Source organism: Phasianus colchicus, chromosome 3 (genome assembly GCF_987193195.1).
Source record: "Phasianus colchicus chromosome 3, bPhaCol1.hap1.1, whole genome shotgun sequence".
NCBI lineage: Eukaryota > Metazoa > Chordata > Aves > Galliformes > Phasianidae > Phasianus > Phasianus colchicus.
This window is the reverse complement of record NC_143438.1, coordinates 55,052,536-55,073,083: the sequence shown is the minus strand read 5'-3', so window position 1 is coordinate 55,073,083 and position 20,548 is coordinate 55,052,536. Positions and strand designations below refer to the sequence as shown.

Genomic DNA, 20,548 nt, shown 5'->3' with positions numbered 1-20,548 from the left:
TATATATGAGCCATTAGTTTGAAATGTTTATATATATATTGAAATGTTTATATATATTGAAATGTTTATATATATATTGAAATGTTTATATATATATATATATATATATATATATAAACACTAACATTTTGGATGAATATGAAATTTGACTTGAAAAGCTGAATTTGATAAGATTCTATCTAAAAAGAAATGTTTATTACCGTGGATACAGGATATATGTGGAACCAGAAATAGTGCACAGAATGCCCATTTTACACATTTAAAAATGAGGGCAATTTTTTTAATCATAGAAATGTTTCTGTATAAACTGCTGGCCATTATCAACAATAGTAAGAAAATAAAAACAAACAAACCCAATACATTTTATTTGTGATAACATTCCAGTTTATTTATTTATTTCCCAGTCCTGGCAGTTTCTAACTTACCTGCAGCAGCTCATTCTTCAAAATCAAACGCTGACATAAACCAGTTAATTTAGTGGCTGCTGGCTTACTAATAAAGATTCAGTAAGTTATTACTGTTTGTGAGCTGAATCATGTTCAGTTGAAAGAAGCTGTATTTCTATGAAACAGCATGCTCTCTTCAATCAAAAATTCATAATCTCCCTGTCCTTTACCTCACATAGATATCCCAGGCAAAAAGAAAGTAAACCACTAATTGCTGTATTTCATATCTATTCAAAATACAGCTTAAATTTCTTAATTAGCCCTACTAAAAATCCTTTTTGGCTTTAGAGACATCTCCAGAGTTTTAACATAGTCTTTATCATATTTTAGGAAGGATGGTAAAATAAAAATAGTATAAATAAGATAAAATTTCTTAGAAACAAAGTGTAAAATTTATGCTATTTTTAATGTGAGGCCATTCAAAGATTAGAACAGATGTACTGACAGCTTTCTATCATGGAAGTCTCATATTTATACTCATATAGCAGTTTTAGTATACTTTTTCTTGTATGGTAATTTCAAAATTCTTTATAGGAAATTGTTATCAGGTTAAAAAAATCCATTTTTTTTAATAAAGATAAATAAATATTCTGCAAATGAAAGGCACAGTATACATCTTGCTAAGTCTACGGAAATGCATTTATTAAATATGTCTACCTTGTAGCATTATAGCAAAGAAAATGTGTATCAAAGCATCCTGGATGTCTTTTAGTAGTTAAAAAATACAGATTCAAAGTTTGAATTATTTCCCCTTGTGAGTGATGTTATGAACTCTTCATTTTTAAGAATATCCAGAACTCGACTGGGCAAAGTCCTGACCAACATGATTTATGCTGACCCTTCCTGGAACAGGGTTTTGACCAGATAACCTACAATAAATCATCCAACATACATCTGTCTGTGATTCAGAATGGTTAGTATCAAAGCAGTCATATGTGTCTTGGGATCTGTTTCAGAGCATCCAACTTCAGTGTGACTTTTTTTAACAGTGCTGTGGTACTTCCATGGTACACAGGATACTGCATACTAGTATATATAACCTGCATTCTTATACTCTCTTATATAAAAGTCTTCCTAAATTAATTACTCAGAAAGTAAAAGAAATGAGAACAATCTGCAGCTACTTCAAATATTAACTTGCAAACAATGAATCCAAGTACAGCTAGATTGAGAAAGAGAACCACAACACAGCATCACTCTGAGACAGCAAGGTAGAGGGAAACTACTTTTAAAATCCCTTCTGGAGCTGAGAAAAACCTTAGGGGATGATTAGATGAAGAACATGATATTCAATAGATTCTGCATGCTATTGTTTTCGTGCTTCTATTTATACCTTAATTTTTATCATTAATTTGGTTCTTAAATCTGGTTTTGCTGTGTTAGAATAAAGCTTATTTTCATTTACCTTACTTTTAAAGTGAACCACAGGCGATATGCTTGTGGCCTATGGCAGGGAATTAGTAATAAAGTTCACAACACTTATTGAATTCACATTGCACTTAATTATTTTTCTATGAAAGATTGATACCTGTCAATATGTTACTTTATGTCTGACATATCTCGGTATTTCCATGAACATTGAGTTTTGAAAAAGTCAGTCCTTTAACGAGTATTGACTAACAATCATTTTGCGATATCACTACTGTCTTAATTCCATTCCATCAATGCAAAGCATTCCACCATTATGAATAACATGGAAGAATAAAACCCATAAAGGTTTTATCTTCTCCAAAATTAAGATAGCTGTGTTGATCCTACATGAAGCTCTAACTTCAGCGACAGACTCAGAGGCTCTGTATCCCAAGAGAGCTCTGCAGTGTATTGGCAGTCTCTTCGCCCCCATAGAGAACAATGTAAAAAATCAGCCATGGCAGCCATTTTTGTGGCTGCAGAAGAGATCTTTATGAAATATTTCAAGCCCTGTGAAAAGTGGACAGTTACCTATAGGAAATATCAAACAATTTATAGATGTAGACTTGTAAATAACACTTAGCCAAAAGTTTCTCCCCTCACAGAGCTCACTTCTATTTCAGGATCTTTTTGCATACTTTCAGTGATTCAGACCATTTTTTGCATGCTCTCTTCTCCCATTGTCTTGGGTAGTTTTTGAATAGCAGACCAGCTTGAGCAGGAGAGGTAGGAGAGGCTGCCATACTATCTAATCTATTGCCATAAGGGCAGGCTTTTAGGGATAATAGGTTGGAGTAATGAGTGACTAGTGTGGCTATGAAGCAAGTACTGCAAACACTGGGTTGTTAAAAAGTCATGGAAAGCAGCATGACTTCTGACTGTATTCTTGAAATAAAGCAGCTAGAAATTGCATATCACACTATTCTGATTCTGCTGGACATCAGGGGTACTCTGGGAATATCAACTGGATAGAGTGCATCTGGACACTGAGCCACTTATATGTCACCAGAGCCATCAGTCAGAGACTTGAGAGAAGCTAGATGCCTATCTGGAACTTGTCTGAAAGTTCCCAGACACAGCATTACCTATATACTGCTTCAGGGTCTGTTTGCCTCTCCAGGCATGCACAATTTTCCTTATGATTCTATGTGAGTAAAGATGCACATTTTTGGTTCTACACTCTGCATCTCTGAGAGAAATTTCAACAAGAAAAATTATTTATAACAAACAAATAAATAAATAAATATTTTTTTCATTAGCTTCTGAGAATAGCATATTTACTGCTATTAAATTACTGTTCACTGTGTCATAAAATAAGATGGACTTAGGAAATTTTGTTTCCCCAAATTTTAAAATTGAAAGCAAAAGTTCTCTTACAGGCTAAACACATAACAGCTATGCATTCTCATCAAATACTGTCTTCTTACCAGGTAATGCAATTGTTTAAAAGAACAGAAAAGGTGTTTTTAAATCATGATTTTCTAATGGATACTGCTTCATTCCAAATTAACAATTTTTTTACATTGTCTATTCAGCTTTCTTGCCAGTTGTCTTTCCCACATCTTCAGTGATTAATCCTTCTCAGTTCTTTTTTCTTCATTTGCATGTAAGCCATAAATGGTTGATTATTTTCCACAATTCTATGCATCAGCTATTTTATAAAATTCAAGTAGCAACTTTATAGCTGATAACATGGAATATTATTGCAGTGAAAGGGAAAGATCAATAACTGTCTATGCTCCACGGAATTCTATTGTCCACTATTCTTAGAAGTTCAGGAAATTAATTAATTTTACTTACACAGGGTAAGATATGAGGGGAAAGGCAGATGATCAGTATAGATATGAAATAGGTGAGTGAAAAACAATGAAATGTGTATTCACTTCTCCTCTTGGTATACACTTTAATTAGAAATATCTTCTTCAAGCTTTTTGAGTCCCATGTGCTTCTTCAACAGGAGATCAACAGTTAAAGTATATGCTTCATTGATTCCAATTAATTTATTTAGATGATACGGTTCCCTAAGGAGTAATGTCTGTATTGGTTTACTGAACACCTCTATTCTAATCTACAAAATGAATGTAATTCTTGAGAAAATGTAAATTGACTTGAGGCAATAGGAAAGACATTTCAATGAATTATTGCAGTGTTCTTAATTCAAAGCTAAGCTTTCAACAAAAATTCCAAAATGGCCAGATAGAACAAATTTGTATCTGATAACCAGAGGTATTAAGACCATATTTGATTTAAGTTGGGGTTAAAGAAAACTGTTTTTCCCATACCTCGTATTTCTAACTATAACTTTAAAGGAAAGGTGTTATGTACCTTTTGTCAATGCAATTTCACTGTTTCTGTGTTTGCTACCATTTTTCAGGACATTTTAAGACAGTAGAGAGGTACAGGACATACTGATTATTGAAGGCATCTGTTTCTAAACAAAGTAGTTGGAAGGTACTTTTTGTCTTCCTGCTTTCATGAATCATTTGCATAGTGGCTAGAAGTCCTATTCAATAATAAAATGCAAGAATGATGCAAATATCGGTTCTAGATAAAAATCTCTTCTAGAATTAAAAATGGTCCTTTCTAGATTTAGTAATTGCTACTTATGTTGCCAGTCATGAATTCTCAATCACAAAAAAAAAAGGGCAGTCTTCTATTAATTTTATAAATCTAAGGAATCCCTTTCACTAACTTATTTTACATATCCAATGCCTTCAGTGGCCAAATATCAATCAAAATACGTTTAGAGACTTAAAGCAGGATCTGTAATGCACATAAATACAGTACAGAGATAAAATGATGCAACAATATCAATCAAATTCCTTCAAGCTGCTTTTTAAACTGAGTGGTTTCTCACTGCCTGACTTTACCCTATGTACACTGTTATGCTTCTAAGTATAACTTAACTGCAAAAATTCATCCAACGTTAAATCTTTATGACAAACAAGGTAGTAACAATTCCCCTGCATAAATCTGCTAGGGGGATGTCTGATTCAGAATAGTACTAGATATGTACAGACAAGTACATGTTTATTAAAAAAAAAAATTGCTAAAATCATATTCTTGCGAAAAGTAGCAGCTAAAGGGCATGCCCTTTTTATGGCAACCTACTAATTATAGCACTCAAGAACTGAATGCATCAAACTTGTATCTTTCATCACCTAACTGAGGTAACTGCTCCTGCTGAAGCTATGACATTATGCAGAAAGATGTGCAAGAACTGTGAGATCAGAAAAAGGTCGAAACTAAATCAGAAAGTGTACGAGGTAAGGCAAATGATCTGGTAAGAAGTACTTAGTCTGGAAAGAAGTAAATCAAGCTGTCTACTTGGCTAAATACTTTTAAGCTATGACCATCACAAAAAATGGGCATAAACTTATTTTTCAAAGTATACACAATTATTTATTTATCTATCTACTTATTTAGTTAAAGCGGGAACTCCAATTCAGTTCTTGTCTCATAAGAGTCTTATAAGATCATACAAATTTATGAAAACTCACATGAAGGAAGCTTTGACTCAGACTCCAAACACTCAACGAATCTTTCAGGCTTCTCCCTGGGAACAGCCTGAAGCAGCTCTACACCCCAGCTGGTTGGGTCTTACAGAATCATAAATTTATAGAATAGCTTACATTGGAAGGGACCTGGAAGGGACATAGTTCCAACCCCTGACTGTGGGCAGAGTTGCAACCCACTAGATAACGCTACTCCAGACTGCATCCAAGCTGACCTTGAATGACTTCATGCACAGATGTGAGGTTCACCAGTCTATAGTTTCCCAGGTCTTTCTTTCTCACTTTCTTAATAATGGAAGTGATGTTCTCCTTTTTCCAGTCACAAGGGACTTCATCAGGCAGCTATGACTTCTCAAATATGATGGAGAGTAGCTTGCTAATCACATCAGCAAGTTCCTTGAAGATTTACAAGAGCAGTTGGAAGCCACTGTGTAGCTGCCATGAACAATACCTGCTGGGATGATTCTCATGACTGGAATGTGGCTACTGATGGCTGCAAGCCTTTCAGAAGGGACATATGAGGAAGGAGGGCAGGAAGCTTTGCCTTCTACATCAAGAAAGGAATTTGGTGTGAAGATCTGTCCCTGAAGAATGACCATGGGAGAGTCAAAAGCCTACGGGTGAGAGTTAGAGACCAAGACAACAAAGGGATCCTTGTAGCTGGGGTCTACTACAGGCCACATATCAAGTTAAACCTGTTGATGAAGCCTTCTTCCTCCAGCTACAGGAGGCATCATGATTGCAGGCTCATATCCTGTTGAAGGACTTCAACCACCCTGATATCTGTTGAAAAAGTAGAACAGTGAGTTGTAAGCAATCCAAGAGACTCCTGTAACGTATTGAGGATTCCTGATAATTCCTGATAATTCCTGAGCCAGGTATTATGGCTGAACTGAGACCTGCTGGTCAAACTGGAGTTCAAGAAGAAAATGCATGAGCAGTGGAAGCAGGGGCAGGTAACCTTGGAGGAGTATAAGAATGCTGCAAGACTGTGTAGGGATAGGGTCAGGAAGGCCAAGATCCAATTGGAACTGGACTTGGCAAAGGGCACAAAGAAGGATATGAAAGGCTTCTATAAGTACATCACCTGGAAAAGGAAAGTCCAGGAAGGCATACCCTCCCTAATAAGCAACACATAAATCTATGAGTCATGACGAGGTGCATCCCAGAGTCCTGAGGGAATTGGCTGATGTAGTTGCCAAGCTACTCTTGATGATATTTGAGAAGTTATGGTGGTCAGCTGAAGTCCTTTATGACTGGAAAAAAGAAAATGTATCACCTATTTTTAAGAAGGGTAGAAAGGATGGCTCAGGAAACTACTGACCTGTTAGTCCTCTCTTAATGCCAGAGAAGAACAGAAGCAGATCCTCCTGGAAGCTCTGCTAAGGCACATGGAAGAGAGAGAGGTGATAAGGGATAACCAGCATGGCTTCACCAAGATCAAGTCATGCCTGACTAATCTTGTTGCTTTTTATGATGCTGTGACTGCATCAGTGAACAAGGGAAAAGAGCCACTGATGTCATCTATCTGGGACCACTGCTCTTTAATATCTTTGTCAATGACTTCAAAAGTGGGATCAAGTGGTGCACTCTCAGCAAGTCTGTGGATGATGCCAAGCTGTGGGTTGTGGTCAACACACCCGAGAGACAAGATGCTTGAGCAGTGGGCCAAGGTGAACCTCATGAGGTTCAACAAATCAAAGTGCAAGGTCTTGCACCTGGGTCATGGGAACCCCCACTATCAGTACAAGCTGGGGGATGTAAGGATGGAGCACTGCTCTGCCAAAAAGGACTTAGGGGTACTTGTGGATGGTAAGCTGGATATGAGCCAGTAGTGTATTCCCGTAGCCCAGAAAGCCAACCATATCCTGGGCTGCATCAAAAGAAGTGTGGCCAGCAGGAAGTGGGAGGTGATCCTGCCCCCCTACTCTGCACTCATGAGACCTCACTTGGATTACTAGGTCCAGATGTCTTCAGTACAGGAGAAACATGTATTTGTTAGAGAACATCCAGAGGAGAGCCACACAAATGATGCAAAGGATGGAACACCTCTCCTTCAAAGACAGGCTGAGAGTGCTGCGGCTCTGCAGCCTGGAGAAGAGAAGGCTCCAAGGTGACCTGAGAGCAAACTTTTAGTATCTAAAAAGAGGAGCAGAAAGAAAAAATAGGACTGACTCTTGAGCAAGGTCTGATGTAATAGGATGAGAAGTAATTTCAAACTAAAAGTTGGGAGATTTAGATTGGATAAAAGAAAGAAGTTTTTTACATTATGAGTGGTGAGGTACTGGAACAGGCTGCCCAGAGAGGTGGTGGATGCCCCATCCTTGGAGACATTCAAGGTCAAGCTAGACCAGGCTCTGCAAACATTCAGCCTCCTGAATGGTTCTCCATTCTCCAGAATCCAAAGGGTTAATGGGTAGATAATCCACCATTTCCCTGCAGTCCTCTCTGTCAAATTGCCATTGAAATTCCACTAGTATATGTACAATAACTAATAATCTTTGTTTTATAATTAGTAAATAAATGATACCTGTTTATCTTTACAATTTAGTATTCTACTTAATAACTTGCAATTGTGGGGTGTGTCTATGTTAGAAGATTTCAAGTGTTTACAACACAGCAAGGCAGTTAAACTTCCTTCATTCATCTGCTTTATGTAGGCCATTAGTTGAGAAAACAGTACTTTTTTTCCTGTATTAGCTAAAATTTGAACTCAGATCTAATGTGGACATAGTCTATAAATCCAATCAGGAAAAACTAACCCTTATTGGAAAGTATTTCCAGGGTGTGACATAAATATTAATATTGCAGAGAAAAAAGAGCTAATGAGTTGATATAAGGTGAAAAAAAGAAAAAAGAAAAAAGAAAAAAGAAAAAAAAAAAGCAAGAAAAAAATAGTAAGAAGGAATAAATTAGGGAGAAATCTATACTTGAAGCAAAATTGAATTTGCTGGATATGCAGAAATTATTTGATACACAGCTTGAGACTTATAGTTTGAGATTTAAATAAGAACTTCATCTCATCCCTTCTTTCCATCATCTAAATTTCCAGCAGGCGTCCAAATTAATTCCATTGTCTCTTGAGCTATAGGTGACACAGCCCCATGATACCAGCACTGCTATCCAATAACTTAATCAAGGGACTCAAAACATGAATATTGTCTAGCTCATCAGGTAATCCACTTTCTCTGAGAAGCCATCTGTCTTTCCTCTCAGAGGTCAACATATAGGTTTCCTAAATCCAAAAACTCTCCAACAACAGTGCTCATTGTCTTTTTAACACTTGCCTATATCCTGAAGCTCAACACCTACTTAGAACTACTATGTAAAGAAAAATTCCTTACTGGCCAAATGAAGCACAGCTTTAATAACAGAAATTGTCTCAGAAGCAACTAGCACAACACATTAACTACGCTGTTACTACTTCCTGTCAACGAAAGAGAGTATACTTTTATATAAATATATAAACATAATTGTATTCCCTTTATTTTACAGAAAGTCCAATGAAATATTAAAAATCAATAAAAGCCTGTCATAGGTTTAAGCTATGGAGTAATAATCCATGCCAAGTGCCATAGATGACTGACAATACAATGTGGTGAATTAGCAGAGCATAATTTACACCCTATCATGTTCTTCTGCTTAATTTAACAGCAAGAACTCAGCTTCCCCTGTGTGTGTCTATAAACATTTAACAACAGAAGTTTCATTCTAGAGATTTCCCTTCAAAATAAACCATACAGTGACAACAGATGGTGTTACAGCAGATGTACCACAAGACCCAAAAGTTCAGCAATTGTCAATCAAGACATGCAGAATGATGACTGAGGAATTACAGTAATGTCGTATTGTAAAACAAGTAATTCAAAAATTATGTCAAATCAGGAAAAAAAAAAAAACAAAACATCAAAGAGAATGAATATACACACTTTAAGGAGCTACTAGAATAATGACATGGTTACTTTGAGGGAATGTCACCCTTCCAGCAGAGCATCCCACTTAATCACTCCAGTTTAAAAATATGAATACAGTACAATCTCAAATGTTATTATGATGCTATTAAAAAAAGTAAAATATACGGAATGCGTTATCACTAGATGTTACCACTAGAACAGATGTCCTACGAGCCTACCTAAGCAATGCCATTCACCTTTCTAAGTGTAACAAAGATGCAACACATCTTCAGCAAAGGACACTGACTTGGGTGACAGGCATGCCAGCTACTATGGCATTTGTATGCATTCACCTTTACACAGCTTTCATAAGTTAGGTTTTATTAAACAAACTCACTGAGTATAATTTTTAGAAGCAATTTTAAAAGAGACTGTTCTAAGTGTGTTACTTTAATCAAGTGGAACAGCAGCCTATTAATCCAGAACATAAGGTGACATATAGCTGATATTATATGACATTGCCACATATAGCTGCATTTATTAAATTATATTAAAACAAGAAAAAAATTGTACACTCATCTGTACTTGTGAATCTGTACTTGTATACTTGTAAGAAAGCAAATATTTAATTGTGGTCTTCCAATACTTGAAGGGAGCATATAAACAAGATAGGGAATGGCTGCTTACAAGGGTGGATAATGATAGAGCAAGGGGAAATTGTTTTAAATTGAGACAGGGGAGGTTTAGATTAGATATTAGGAGGAAGTTTTTCACTCAGAGGGTGGTGACACACTGGAACAGGTTGCCCAAGGAGGTTGTGGATGCCCCATCCCTGGAGGTATTCAAGGCCAGGCTGGATGTGGCTCTGGGCAGCCTGGTCTGGTGGTTGGTGACCCTGCACATAGCAGGAGGATTGAAACTAGATGATCATTGTGGTCCTTTTCAACCCAGGCCATTCTATGATTCTACGATATGCCTGCAATGCAATACGACTCATGAAAACTGAATACTGCAGAACTTGATATGCACAGCTATACTCCAGTTCTTTCTGTTAATAGGACATCAGTTACTTATGCCACTATGTTATTTTAAGACTGAATGAAACACAATTGTGGAATTGGAAACAGTACTCAATAAAGAGAGACAGGAATCTAAGTAAGAAATAGGCTGTTATTAATTCCAAAGTAATATCATGAAGTATTAGAGCTGCATGAATCTCATTATAAGCTGTTAACTTTGCCCAGGACAGCTACCAATTCTTATCCCGTAAATTTTAGGAAAACTCTAGAGGGAAAGATTCCTCTTAAAAATGATAGTCAAAACTACTTAATGAGAATATCTTATCTTCTGTGCAGACAAAACATATGTTTCAAAAATACTCATGCTGCCTGTAGATAGAAGAGAAATAGTGTCCAACTTAAGGACTTTCTTCTCCATTATCCCTTTTTTTTTATTAAGTTGTCCTTGATGGAAGATGAAGGGCAATAATTTTTAATTCATTATAATAGAGATACAGCATGGGTTAAGAGAGTTTTAAATACACTGCTGTGCCAAGACATTCCAATCTCCGTTCCATGTAAAAAGCATTCTATCAGAGCTGACAGACTGAAGTAGACTGCAGTGGTGAAAGGAAGCACTGCCTTCTTTCTTACAGAAACACTAGGATGCTCTCCTAGCAAGGGAGAATTTAGATGTATTGGGCTGAAGTCCCTGTGGAAGCAGTAAAACAGAACTAACGTTACAGAACCAAGAGGGACATGTGAGAATGAGCAGAACGATCTTCATGGCTAAGAAAGACAGTGGCAGTCATCTGAATTGGAGTACACTAAGGGCTGCATTAGAAAAAGAAACATAAATTTGTTTTTAATTGTTTGTCTAATTGTTTTTTTAATTTTTGTTTCTAAGTTCAGTTTCATCAGTTCGCTGAGATATCTTTCTGTTCTCAGCTAGTGTTGTGAGGCTCCCAGAGAATACAAGACATCTAGGGGTAGCACCCTATGTGAAATAATTTGTCTTTGCAGTCCAAAAGGATCTCAGATAGTGTTCCAAATCTGAAAGCCATTCCTGTCAATTTAGCATGAATATTTCCTCCTAGAAACAAATACCTTATGAATACCACTGGTAAAGATACAGCATGTAAGTTAAACTAAACTTTAAAAAAGAGGATGAAAATGAAATATTTGAACATAAAGCCAAAGTCACACTATCACATCTACCATTCCTTTTTCTGATATCAAGCAGTTCTGAATGGCTATCAGTCTTAATGGCAGCCATCTGCACTGGCCGGCCAAATGGCCACTCATTTTTCAATTAGCTGGAATCCTAAATCAACAACAGTGCTGGCTGTTCTCAGGGGAAATCTCTCCTTTCTGTTTCTGGGCAGCCTGGTCTAGTGGTTGGTGACCCTGCACATAGCAGGGGGGTTGAAACTGGATGATCATTGTGGTCCTTTTCAACCCAGGCCATTCTATGATTTTATGATTCTGCAATTCTTTTAAAATTTCTGTGAGAGATGAGCAGGAATTCTCCTTCTTTTAATATGTTATATATGTGGAAAAATCATCATATACACATCCAATACCAATGCATTCCTAGTATATGGATACTTGCCCTTCCTTGGAAAATAAAACATTCTTTTTAGATGGGATTAAACTGCTTTTTGCTCTTTGCTCTTGAAATTGATGCCTACAGTGCTTGGTAACCTTGAGAAAAAAAAAATAAGGGTTACATGAAGATGCGCATATCTGCCTTGTTCGTATGACACTTTAAGTGCTATAATATTTTTGCTTTCTTTTTTAACAGAGCAAAAGTAGATTAATTTTTAAAACCACAGTGTTTTGAAAGATCATTTTATTAAAAAAAAATATTTCCCTCTGAAGCTGGTAATTTTTTGATAGTTAATGCTGACAGTTAAGCATTACATTGAGATTGAAGATAGAATTTCCAGCAACCATGGAAAATAGCCTATTTAAACCACAGATACTTGGATACTCTGTTGAGTTAATGCTCAGATCTTGAAAGAGATAACATTGAAACTTCTGTTGGTGTAATGAGAGAGATCTGAGAAATAAAAGAACAAAGCAGTTCCATTTATATTAACTGTAGGTATTTCCTAAGGTCATGTACTTATCACATAACAGAATAGAATCATTTTGTGTAGATTCTTTGATTATATTTAAGCCTTCAGATGTGGCCTTTGTCTTTGTACTACAGAAGCAAGAGGGTATTTATTGCATTTGTGAACACAGCCATAACACAGTAAATGCAAAATCAGTTCCCTGTTTTTCCCATGTCTGTCTTATCTAGCAGTTTGTCCTGGTACTACTTTCCTACTAAGGAAGATACATAGGATAGACAGGAAGAAAAATATGTACTTGTAGTTTGGACTAACTAGTTTAGATAAAATATATTAGTAAGAAATAATATGAAAGTAAAATCCAAATCAGATCAGTTTCAGAGTTCAAGTTCATCATGTGCTTGCATAAAAGAAGTTAAAAACTGCTATCCAAAATCTTAGACCAAATTGCTTTTTATTAAAATAAATGCCACAATGATAAAGATATTCAAGATGATAATTAATATTCTAGTAAACATATGATAATTTATCAAAGAAAAAGGCTTCCCTGCACATTTTTTATGCCTGCTGCATATCAGAAGACAGAAATTAACTGTATATCTGTGTACTCTTTTGTGACTCTTCTCAGAAAATTCTAAGTTAAGTTAAATAGGGTATTATTTCCTAACTCCATCTACAATTTAAAAACAAAAGGAAATTACATAAAATAAACCCAAAAAGAAGTCTGTTTTAAAATAAATATTCTCTAAAATTTCAAGATATCTGTGGATCAATAAATGTTTTCCAGTATTTGATGGACAGTGAGACCTCATCTCCTGATCTGCCTCCCACTTTTCAGTTTGACATTTTGGCTGACTTCCTTGAAATGGTTCACAGTAATTCTTTTCAAAGATAGCGATTGATGCTGATGAGAGAACACATTAATTGTAGGCCAATCCAGAGGATATCAAGCTACTCAAGCCAAGCAAGTTAGTTTTGCTCTACACTGGAATTCTAATGAAGAGAAATAAAATGCTCTATATGTCAGGAGTTCAAAACCAGCAAATAACTCTGATTTAATAATAGTCTGGTAGGACATTATAACTGTTATTTATAATTTTACTGTCCTTACTTTTTTGAAGTTAATAAAAACATGGACACAAATTCAGAGTAAATCCTAACAGTGAAATGTTAAGTGTTTGTTGTTGTTGTTTTCTTTAATAGGCATTTTGTCTCTCCTTTGAGATAGGAGCACTTCTTTGTCACTGCCAGCAGATGATATTACAGAAACTGTTCTGAAAATGCTTAAATAAAATTAACTTTGATTGCTAAATCTAGCAAACAATTTCTTGGTAACATCAGGAACCAACAGTGGGATAAACATATCTAAAGGTCTATAAAATTGTAGTACAAAGAATTAAAAAATGTGCAAATAAAAATGTGCCTAATTTATTATGTTTCCTCTGTTCTAACTTTACTTATACAAGGCATATAAATACTTGTTATTATTTTATTATGATCTGTGCACCTTCTGAAGAGGAAAGAAGCAAAGAAACTAATAATGTCCATTCCTGCTGTGTGAATTACACTTAGTAAAATTCCATACTAATGAAGTTGGACCAGAGACATGTAACTCAGATATAATCTTGACTGAAATGTGAGGTGAAAGTACTTTCATTCTTCAAATATATCTTCATGAAGTCAAGTTTGCAGTTCAGTGCTGTACATAATTCTCTTGGTAAACATGGAGGCAATTTGTTTCTCCCGATGAACCTAATTTTTCTGTTTCCCACTACTCCATTACTTAAAAAGAAATCCCTGTTACGTAACATTTATGATACACAACATAAAAGAAAACTTAATTACCTCATCTTATTTACTAGAATTGTACTCTGAGATAAGTAGCCCGCTACCAAACAGGCACATTTTCAACTGCTGATATTAGCTGATAGGCTATATCATAGCCCAAAAGCATTTCTGTGGTATGGGATTATGCTCCAAACAACCCTCTGATCACGTTACAGTGTACTCATCTTTACTCTGAATTTTTTTGTTCATTCTTTGTTTTTATGGTTTTCTTAAATATGTGTTGATCCCAATGAAGAGATGTGATTATTTTCCATTCTCATTTGATCTCTAGCAACTACAGGATCAGAACAGAAATCCAGCCTCTCAACTTCAAGCCATCTAAATGTTTCCCTTTGACTCAAGGATCCAAATACCCAATATTCAGCTTTAGAGAAAAGTAGCCATTCTGCTAGCAAGAAAACACCTCTTTAAAAGAATTCTACTGCTGTTTCAAGGCACTGCTATGCATTCCAGTATCACGATACTGTCAAATGGTGAACTTGGAGACAATCAGATAATGCAGTTTGTTCCAAATTTTCCTACTGATCTGCCCCATAACCATTTATATCCATTTTTATGTTTTCATTTAGACAAGAGAATTTTCATGTTTTAAAATAGTAGACAACCATTGATTAATAATGGGTAATTCTGTTAAGCATAGCAATTCCCTTCCTGCTTTTATAACAAAATGGGTGGCATGCAATCTGAAGAAACTAAGTTTGAATATATGCATTAAACTTCATTTAATTTGAAAAGATTAAGCATGATCTTATTTAATATGAACATACCAAACTAGTCACACTGACATCAGGAAGAAAAAAAAAAAAAGCAGCAAGGTACTCTCTAAAGAAAATTTACCACGAACTTTTTAACCTAAAACAACACACAGCTACCACAGAATTAAACACAGAAGTTAGAATTATGAATGAAAATATCCAAATTTTATTTTTCTTACCTGCTGGTTTACGGGGAAATTCCTGTTGATTTTTTTAATCTATAAAAATGAATGAAAAAATAGATTAATATCTCAGTCAGTAAAAGAAAAAAAACACAGTAAGATTTAGACACTTCCTTCCAAATTATGTGTGGGAGGAAAAAAGGAAAAGAAAATCTACTGTAGGATAATGATGAAAATCATATGAATAAAGGGACATTTCTGTAGTAACTGCATGGCTTATTCCTCTTTTTCAGAAAATATGAAAGGAGAATACATGCTGAATTATTTTCTAAATTCTACAACATCATATACTTTCCCTACTTTCTGAGCAGAAGCTGTAATTGAAACTGAAGTATGTAAGTAAAAGATGTTTAGGTCAATTTATCACCTTGCACAAAGTCACTGGGCTTTAGGAAAATATTTTTCATTAGAGAAAGATGGAAAATTGATCAGGAAGAGCATTTGAAACAAGATTTACTTACTCTATGCTCCTAAACTAGGTGCAGAATCAAGTGTACAAATTTAGTTTTGATAATTATAATTTGATAATCAAGTAATTTTTATCTTTAGAACAATAAGAAATACACTAGGTAAAATGTTATTGCTAACCTAATCTGACACTGAAGATCTATGAGGAGTTTGCATTTACACTATAGATGATTGATTCACTCTAAATAAACATTGCCAGCCATCTCACTATAAAGTGTCCAATAGGAGAATTAAGTGTGGAACATACTCATTCCCGACATTAGGAGAAGAATAAAAGGGTTCTTTTATTTTCAGAATAAGCCCTGAAAGTTTTTTGAGCAAACCTAGAATATTTACCATCTGCATTCATTATAGATATTTCGTGCCTACATTTAATTTTATGCTCTTTTATGCCAACTTTTTACAATTGTTTTGGTAGCTATGGGTAAATGAGTCAAATACATATTAAAATTAAAGATATTATCATCAAGGAATCAATTCTGTTGCCGAAGCCCTAACAGAGCAGTGCAACATTTACACTGCTTCAGATAATGGTAGAACATCTTTTTAGAATAGGAATCATTTTAGAGGAGAATCTTTTTTTTTTTTTTTTTTTTTTTTTTTTAATGAAATAAGAAAATGATTTTTTCTTGTTACTTGAGATACATTATCTAAAAGAGAAATGCTTCTTCAGTTTTCCATAATGTTACTTAACTCATCGTAAAATTACTAAGCACAATAATAGGACACACACTGTGTAACTAATGCCGAATGAATAACACTTGTTTTCTCCAGAGGACTGACAAAGAATACCAGTATGATAAACTGCAGAGATATATGCACATATTTTACATAAAACCTTGTAGGCAGGTAATCTGAGAATATCCATTAGAAAGATCTGTTTAACTAGAGCAATACAAAATCAGGTGCGGTACAAGAGTAGAAACCACTAAACATTCTGTTCTGAAGAAAGCTCCAGAAAGCATTATGAAAGATGTATTTAGGTGAAGAAGAAATACCTGTGTCTACTTTATATTCAGCAGAACAGGTGCTAAGGGCTTAATTCTATTCAACTTCAACTCTCTGGAATGTGGATTAGGAAGTAAATTCTAAGAAAGCTGCAGAAAAAGTAGTTTGGGATTTGGTGATCACAGAAACCTGGGAAGAGGAGATGAGGTCAAAAACAAGGTATCTGCCTCAGACTGTTAAGTAGGCAAGTGATATTGATAAGAGAAGAGATAATAGCAGAAGCTATCTTAAAATAATGATTTGAAATATAATTCATTGGGGTAAAAATACATAAAATATGACTAGATATGTTTCAAAAATTCAAATAGGCAAATATTTTAGGAAATCATAGCCAGAAAAATCATAGCCATTAGGAAATCATAGCCTATCGTACTGGATAGACAGATTATATGAAGTGAGATGAAGAGAAGAATTAATTATGGCCATATTCAGTTAATTTGTGCATTGGGTATCAACACATGGATAATGTTCAAATGATAGCTTCCTCTCTGCAGAAGAAACAAAGAAATTATGTGGGAGATATCACTCCTCAGAAGGATGAGTAGATGACGAGGTTTTGGTTTTAGGTGCACATAATTATTTTATTTTGTATTTTATTTTTATTTTTTAACTGCCTTCATCCCAGAGAAGCATGAAGTTAGCAGAATGTCCCCTACATACTATTGATTTTTTGTTCTACTATCATTGCCCTCTGCTTGAATGCAGCTGATGAAGCTGACAAAACCTGGGTTTGAATTCAGTTGAAACTGAACTAAATTGTTCGCTCCTCTGAGAGCTACTATTTCAGACTTTCTTTAAGCAAATAGTACTACAATAACTATTTTTGGTTCCCATAAGAGAATTTAAAAGTACAATCTAAAAAGCACTATTTATTAGGAGTTTGACCTTTTTTACCCATTTATTTTAATGAAATTTGCTATTCCAATGTAATCACAGGATCCTCATGAGATGATGAGGAAATGTGCCTTTCAATAAGCATATGCAGTCGTTAAGGACTCTTAAGGGCAGTATAATTTAAACTCTAACTTAAGGACACAGATTCCAGGTTTTTCCAATTATCAACAATTTAAATTTAAAAAAAAAACTTTTTTTTTTTTTTTTTTTTTTTTAATTTCTATGTCTTTTGCTTCCTTTTAACATATTTTCTTATTTACAGAAAAAAAAAAAAAAAGTATTGTGAATGAGCGGCTCATAGGCCGAATGAGATAGCAGGAAAAATGTTCAGTGATAGTGTGGGTCTCTGGAAGAAGCAATAGTAGAGTAGGTGTTTATTGTCAGGATAGAGCAACTGACAGAGACCATTTCATTACGTATAGGAACCACTAAGACTGTTGTACAACATCTAGAATAAGGGCAAACCAGCTCCTGCTCAGTATTTTGTTGACTTAGATGGTAAATAACATTTTCCCATACTTTCACATATGATCTATCTTTTCCTTGCAATCAACAGAAGTCATGTAGCTTTATAGGTCTCCTCTGTCATCAGAAATTTTCCATTAAAAAATTACCCTCTATTATTTTAATTTATGCTGGCCATATATATGGATTTCCCCAAACAATTTAGTCTTTGGAGCCTCCTTCTCCAATTTTTTGCATTTCATAACTGCTGATTTGCATTCATTAATGGTTAATTAAATGCAATAACTTTCTCACGCATTAAAGCAACAAGAAAGTGCATGCCAGTAGGATGTTAAGTGATTGCAAACAGGCAGGCAAGATCATTACAAATTGGAGCAAGTTGGAAAAAAAGCATGACTCCATTCTGTGATGATCTTGTATTAATGGAAGAGGACAAAAGAGTAAATGGGCAATTAAGAGACAGTAAGCATGATTCAGAAGCCCAATATGAGCAGACTGACAAAAGTCCTGAAGTAGCAGTTGGCTAAAAAGATTGAGTGTAACTGAATTCCTGCTATCATTATACACGATACTTGATGGATATTTATTCTGGGTCAGTATTAGCATGTAAATACTTGTGGATTGACTTTCCATATGGAAACTGTAAGTTCCCTTTGAATTCTATAAGTAAGTAGAGGAAGAAAATACCTCAGATAGTGCTGAGGTCTCATCTGGAAAGTAGCTCTGTAGTTGTATGAGCTTTGTTAAATTCTTGTACTGACTGTCCTTACATTAGTCAGTGGGATAAAATAAACTAAAAACTTGCACGTTTTGTGAGCTGCTGGCACATGCAGATCTTTGATAAATATTGCTACACACACAGGATGATTAGTATGATGTGGGGATGCCCCCTCAAAAAAACAAAACAAAACAAAAACACAAAAACATAAAAACATACGGACCAGTTGATTATCATTCCTAATAGAGGTCTTACACTGATGCATAGTTAAGTAGTATACTTACAAGTTAAAAAACTAGAATATGTTAAGCATATAATCAATTTATGGTATATAAGAACACTACCAAAGGAAAAATGGTCATCTGAACTATGATTCCAAACATGCATATTACCACATTTGTTTAATGTACTTCCACATCAAGACGGGTTCAGTGATGCATTGAACTCTACCAGCACACTGTACTGTTAAAGTGACATTGCTAAAAATTGAAAGCCAATGCTGGAAAAGGCTATAATGGTTCCAAGAGAAAGCAAAAAACATCTGTCTCCCTATTGAAGATTTATTAAAAACATTTAGAACAATATAAAAACCAAAATATTATTAAAACAAATGACCCAGAAGGAGATACAGGAAACATTACTTTGATAATGAAATACAACTGGATAATTGTCACTTATCTCATAATAGTGACTGCTCATTGCAGTACAATTACTGAATTATCAACTATGTGAAAAGTAAAAAAAAAATTAAACAATGGAGTAAAACAACTACTCACAAAATAGTTGAATATATTCCTGTTGGGCACCTCCAAATTATACTTTAGTTACATTTACTTTGACAGAGACCACAAAATAACATTTAAACTTCAGAATATGGTAGGAGTGACAGGTCATAATGACTGGTTCAGTAGATGACAAAACGTAAAAGAAGCTGTTACATCCTGAACTCATTATGACCTCAAAATGCCAACACTTTGGAGCTTCAATAAACATATACATGTCAAAAGAACCAGGTTAAGGCAATGCCAAAAATTAGGTCTTGAAATAAAAGCACAGTGAAGCAAACATTGGATCATTCTTCTTCACAAAATCAAGATAGTACAACTGCCTATACAAAAAGACATGAAAAACACTTGAACATGCATACTGTTGAAGAAAATATTATTTAGTAAGTGTGCTAGATATGATTAAGATATATCATTGATCCAGTCAGAAAGGTTTCTGGACTTGGAATAATTTTTTTCAAAACTTATATATGGTTTTCAAGAGTAAATGTAGTAAATCAGATCAGTGTATATTTAATACATAAAATTATTTGTGCTTGTTGTGAAACTGGGATGATAAACAACAGGCAATATACATATAGAAAGTAACAAGGACCCTATTTTTGTCATTTGTAAAGTATTTTTGTTATAAATTCAGTAATTCATGTCAGCTAATAATGGAGTGAAGTCATGAAGGACAAAATCAAATATAAAAAGGAATATGTATGGCATATAGTGTAACACAGAGCTTGAGGTGATGAGACTCGCATTTAACAGGGATGGATGTAGATAGCTGATTATCAGAACTGTATCTCTTGGCCTCTCTGTCCACCAGTTGTTACTTCAGTTATTATTGGAGCTGTTCAGCCTGGGGAAGATAAGGCTTCACGGAGACCTTATTACAGCTTTTCACTATTTAATAGGGGCCTATAAGAAAGATGAAAAGAGAGTTTTTACAGGGCATGTAAAGGGACGGAGGTTTAAACTGAAAGAGTAGATTTAGATTGGTTATAAGGAAGAAATTCATGATGAGAGTGTTGAGGCACTAGAACATGTTTCCCAGAGAAGCTATGAATGCCCCATCCTTGGAGATGTTCAAGACTAGA

At 34.9% G+C, this 20,548-nt stretch overlaps 1 protein-coding gene across 8 annotated transcripts in view; it reads right to left on the bottom strand.

The window, feature by feature from the left end:
* SNTG1 (syntrophin gamma 1) overlaps positions 1-20,548 on the bottom strand; it is a 332,486-nt gene that overhangs the window by 48,759 nt on the left and 263,179 nt on the right. For 7 of the 8 annotated variants that reach the window (XM_090137577.1, XM_031612876.2, XM_090137576.1 and 4 more), the window contains one exon: positions 15,123-15,161. The exons of the other annotated variant lie outside the window; for it this stretch is intronic. In XM_090137577.1, the coding sequence (XP_089993703.1) occupies positions 15,123-15,161 (39 nt within the window). The remainder of the gene's footprint in view (positions 1-15,122; positions 15,162-20,548) is intronic. 8 annotated transcript variants of the gene reach the window in all.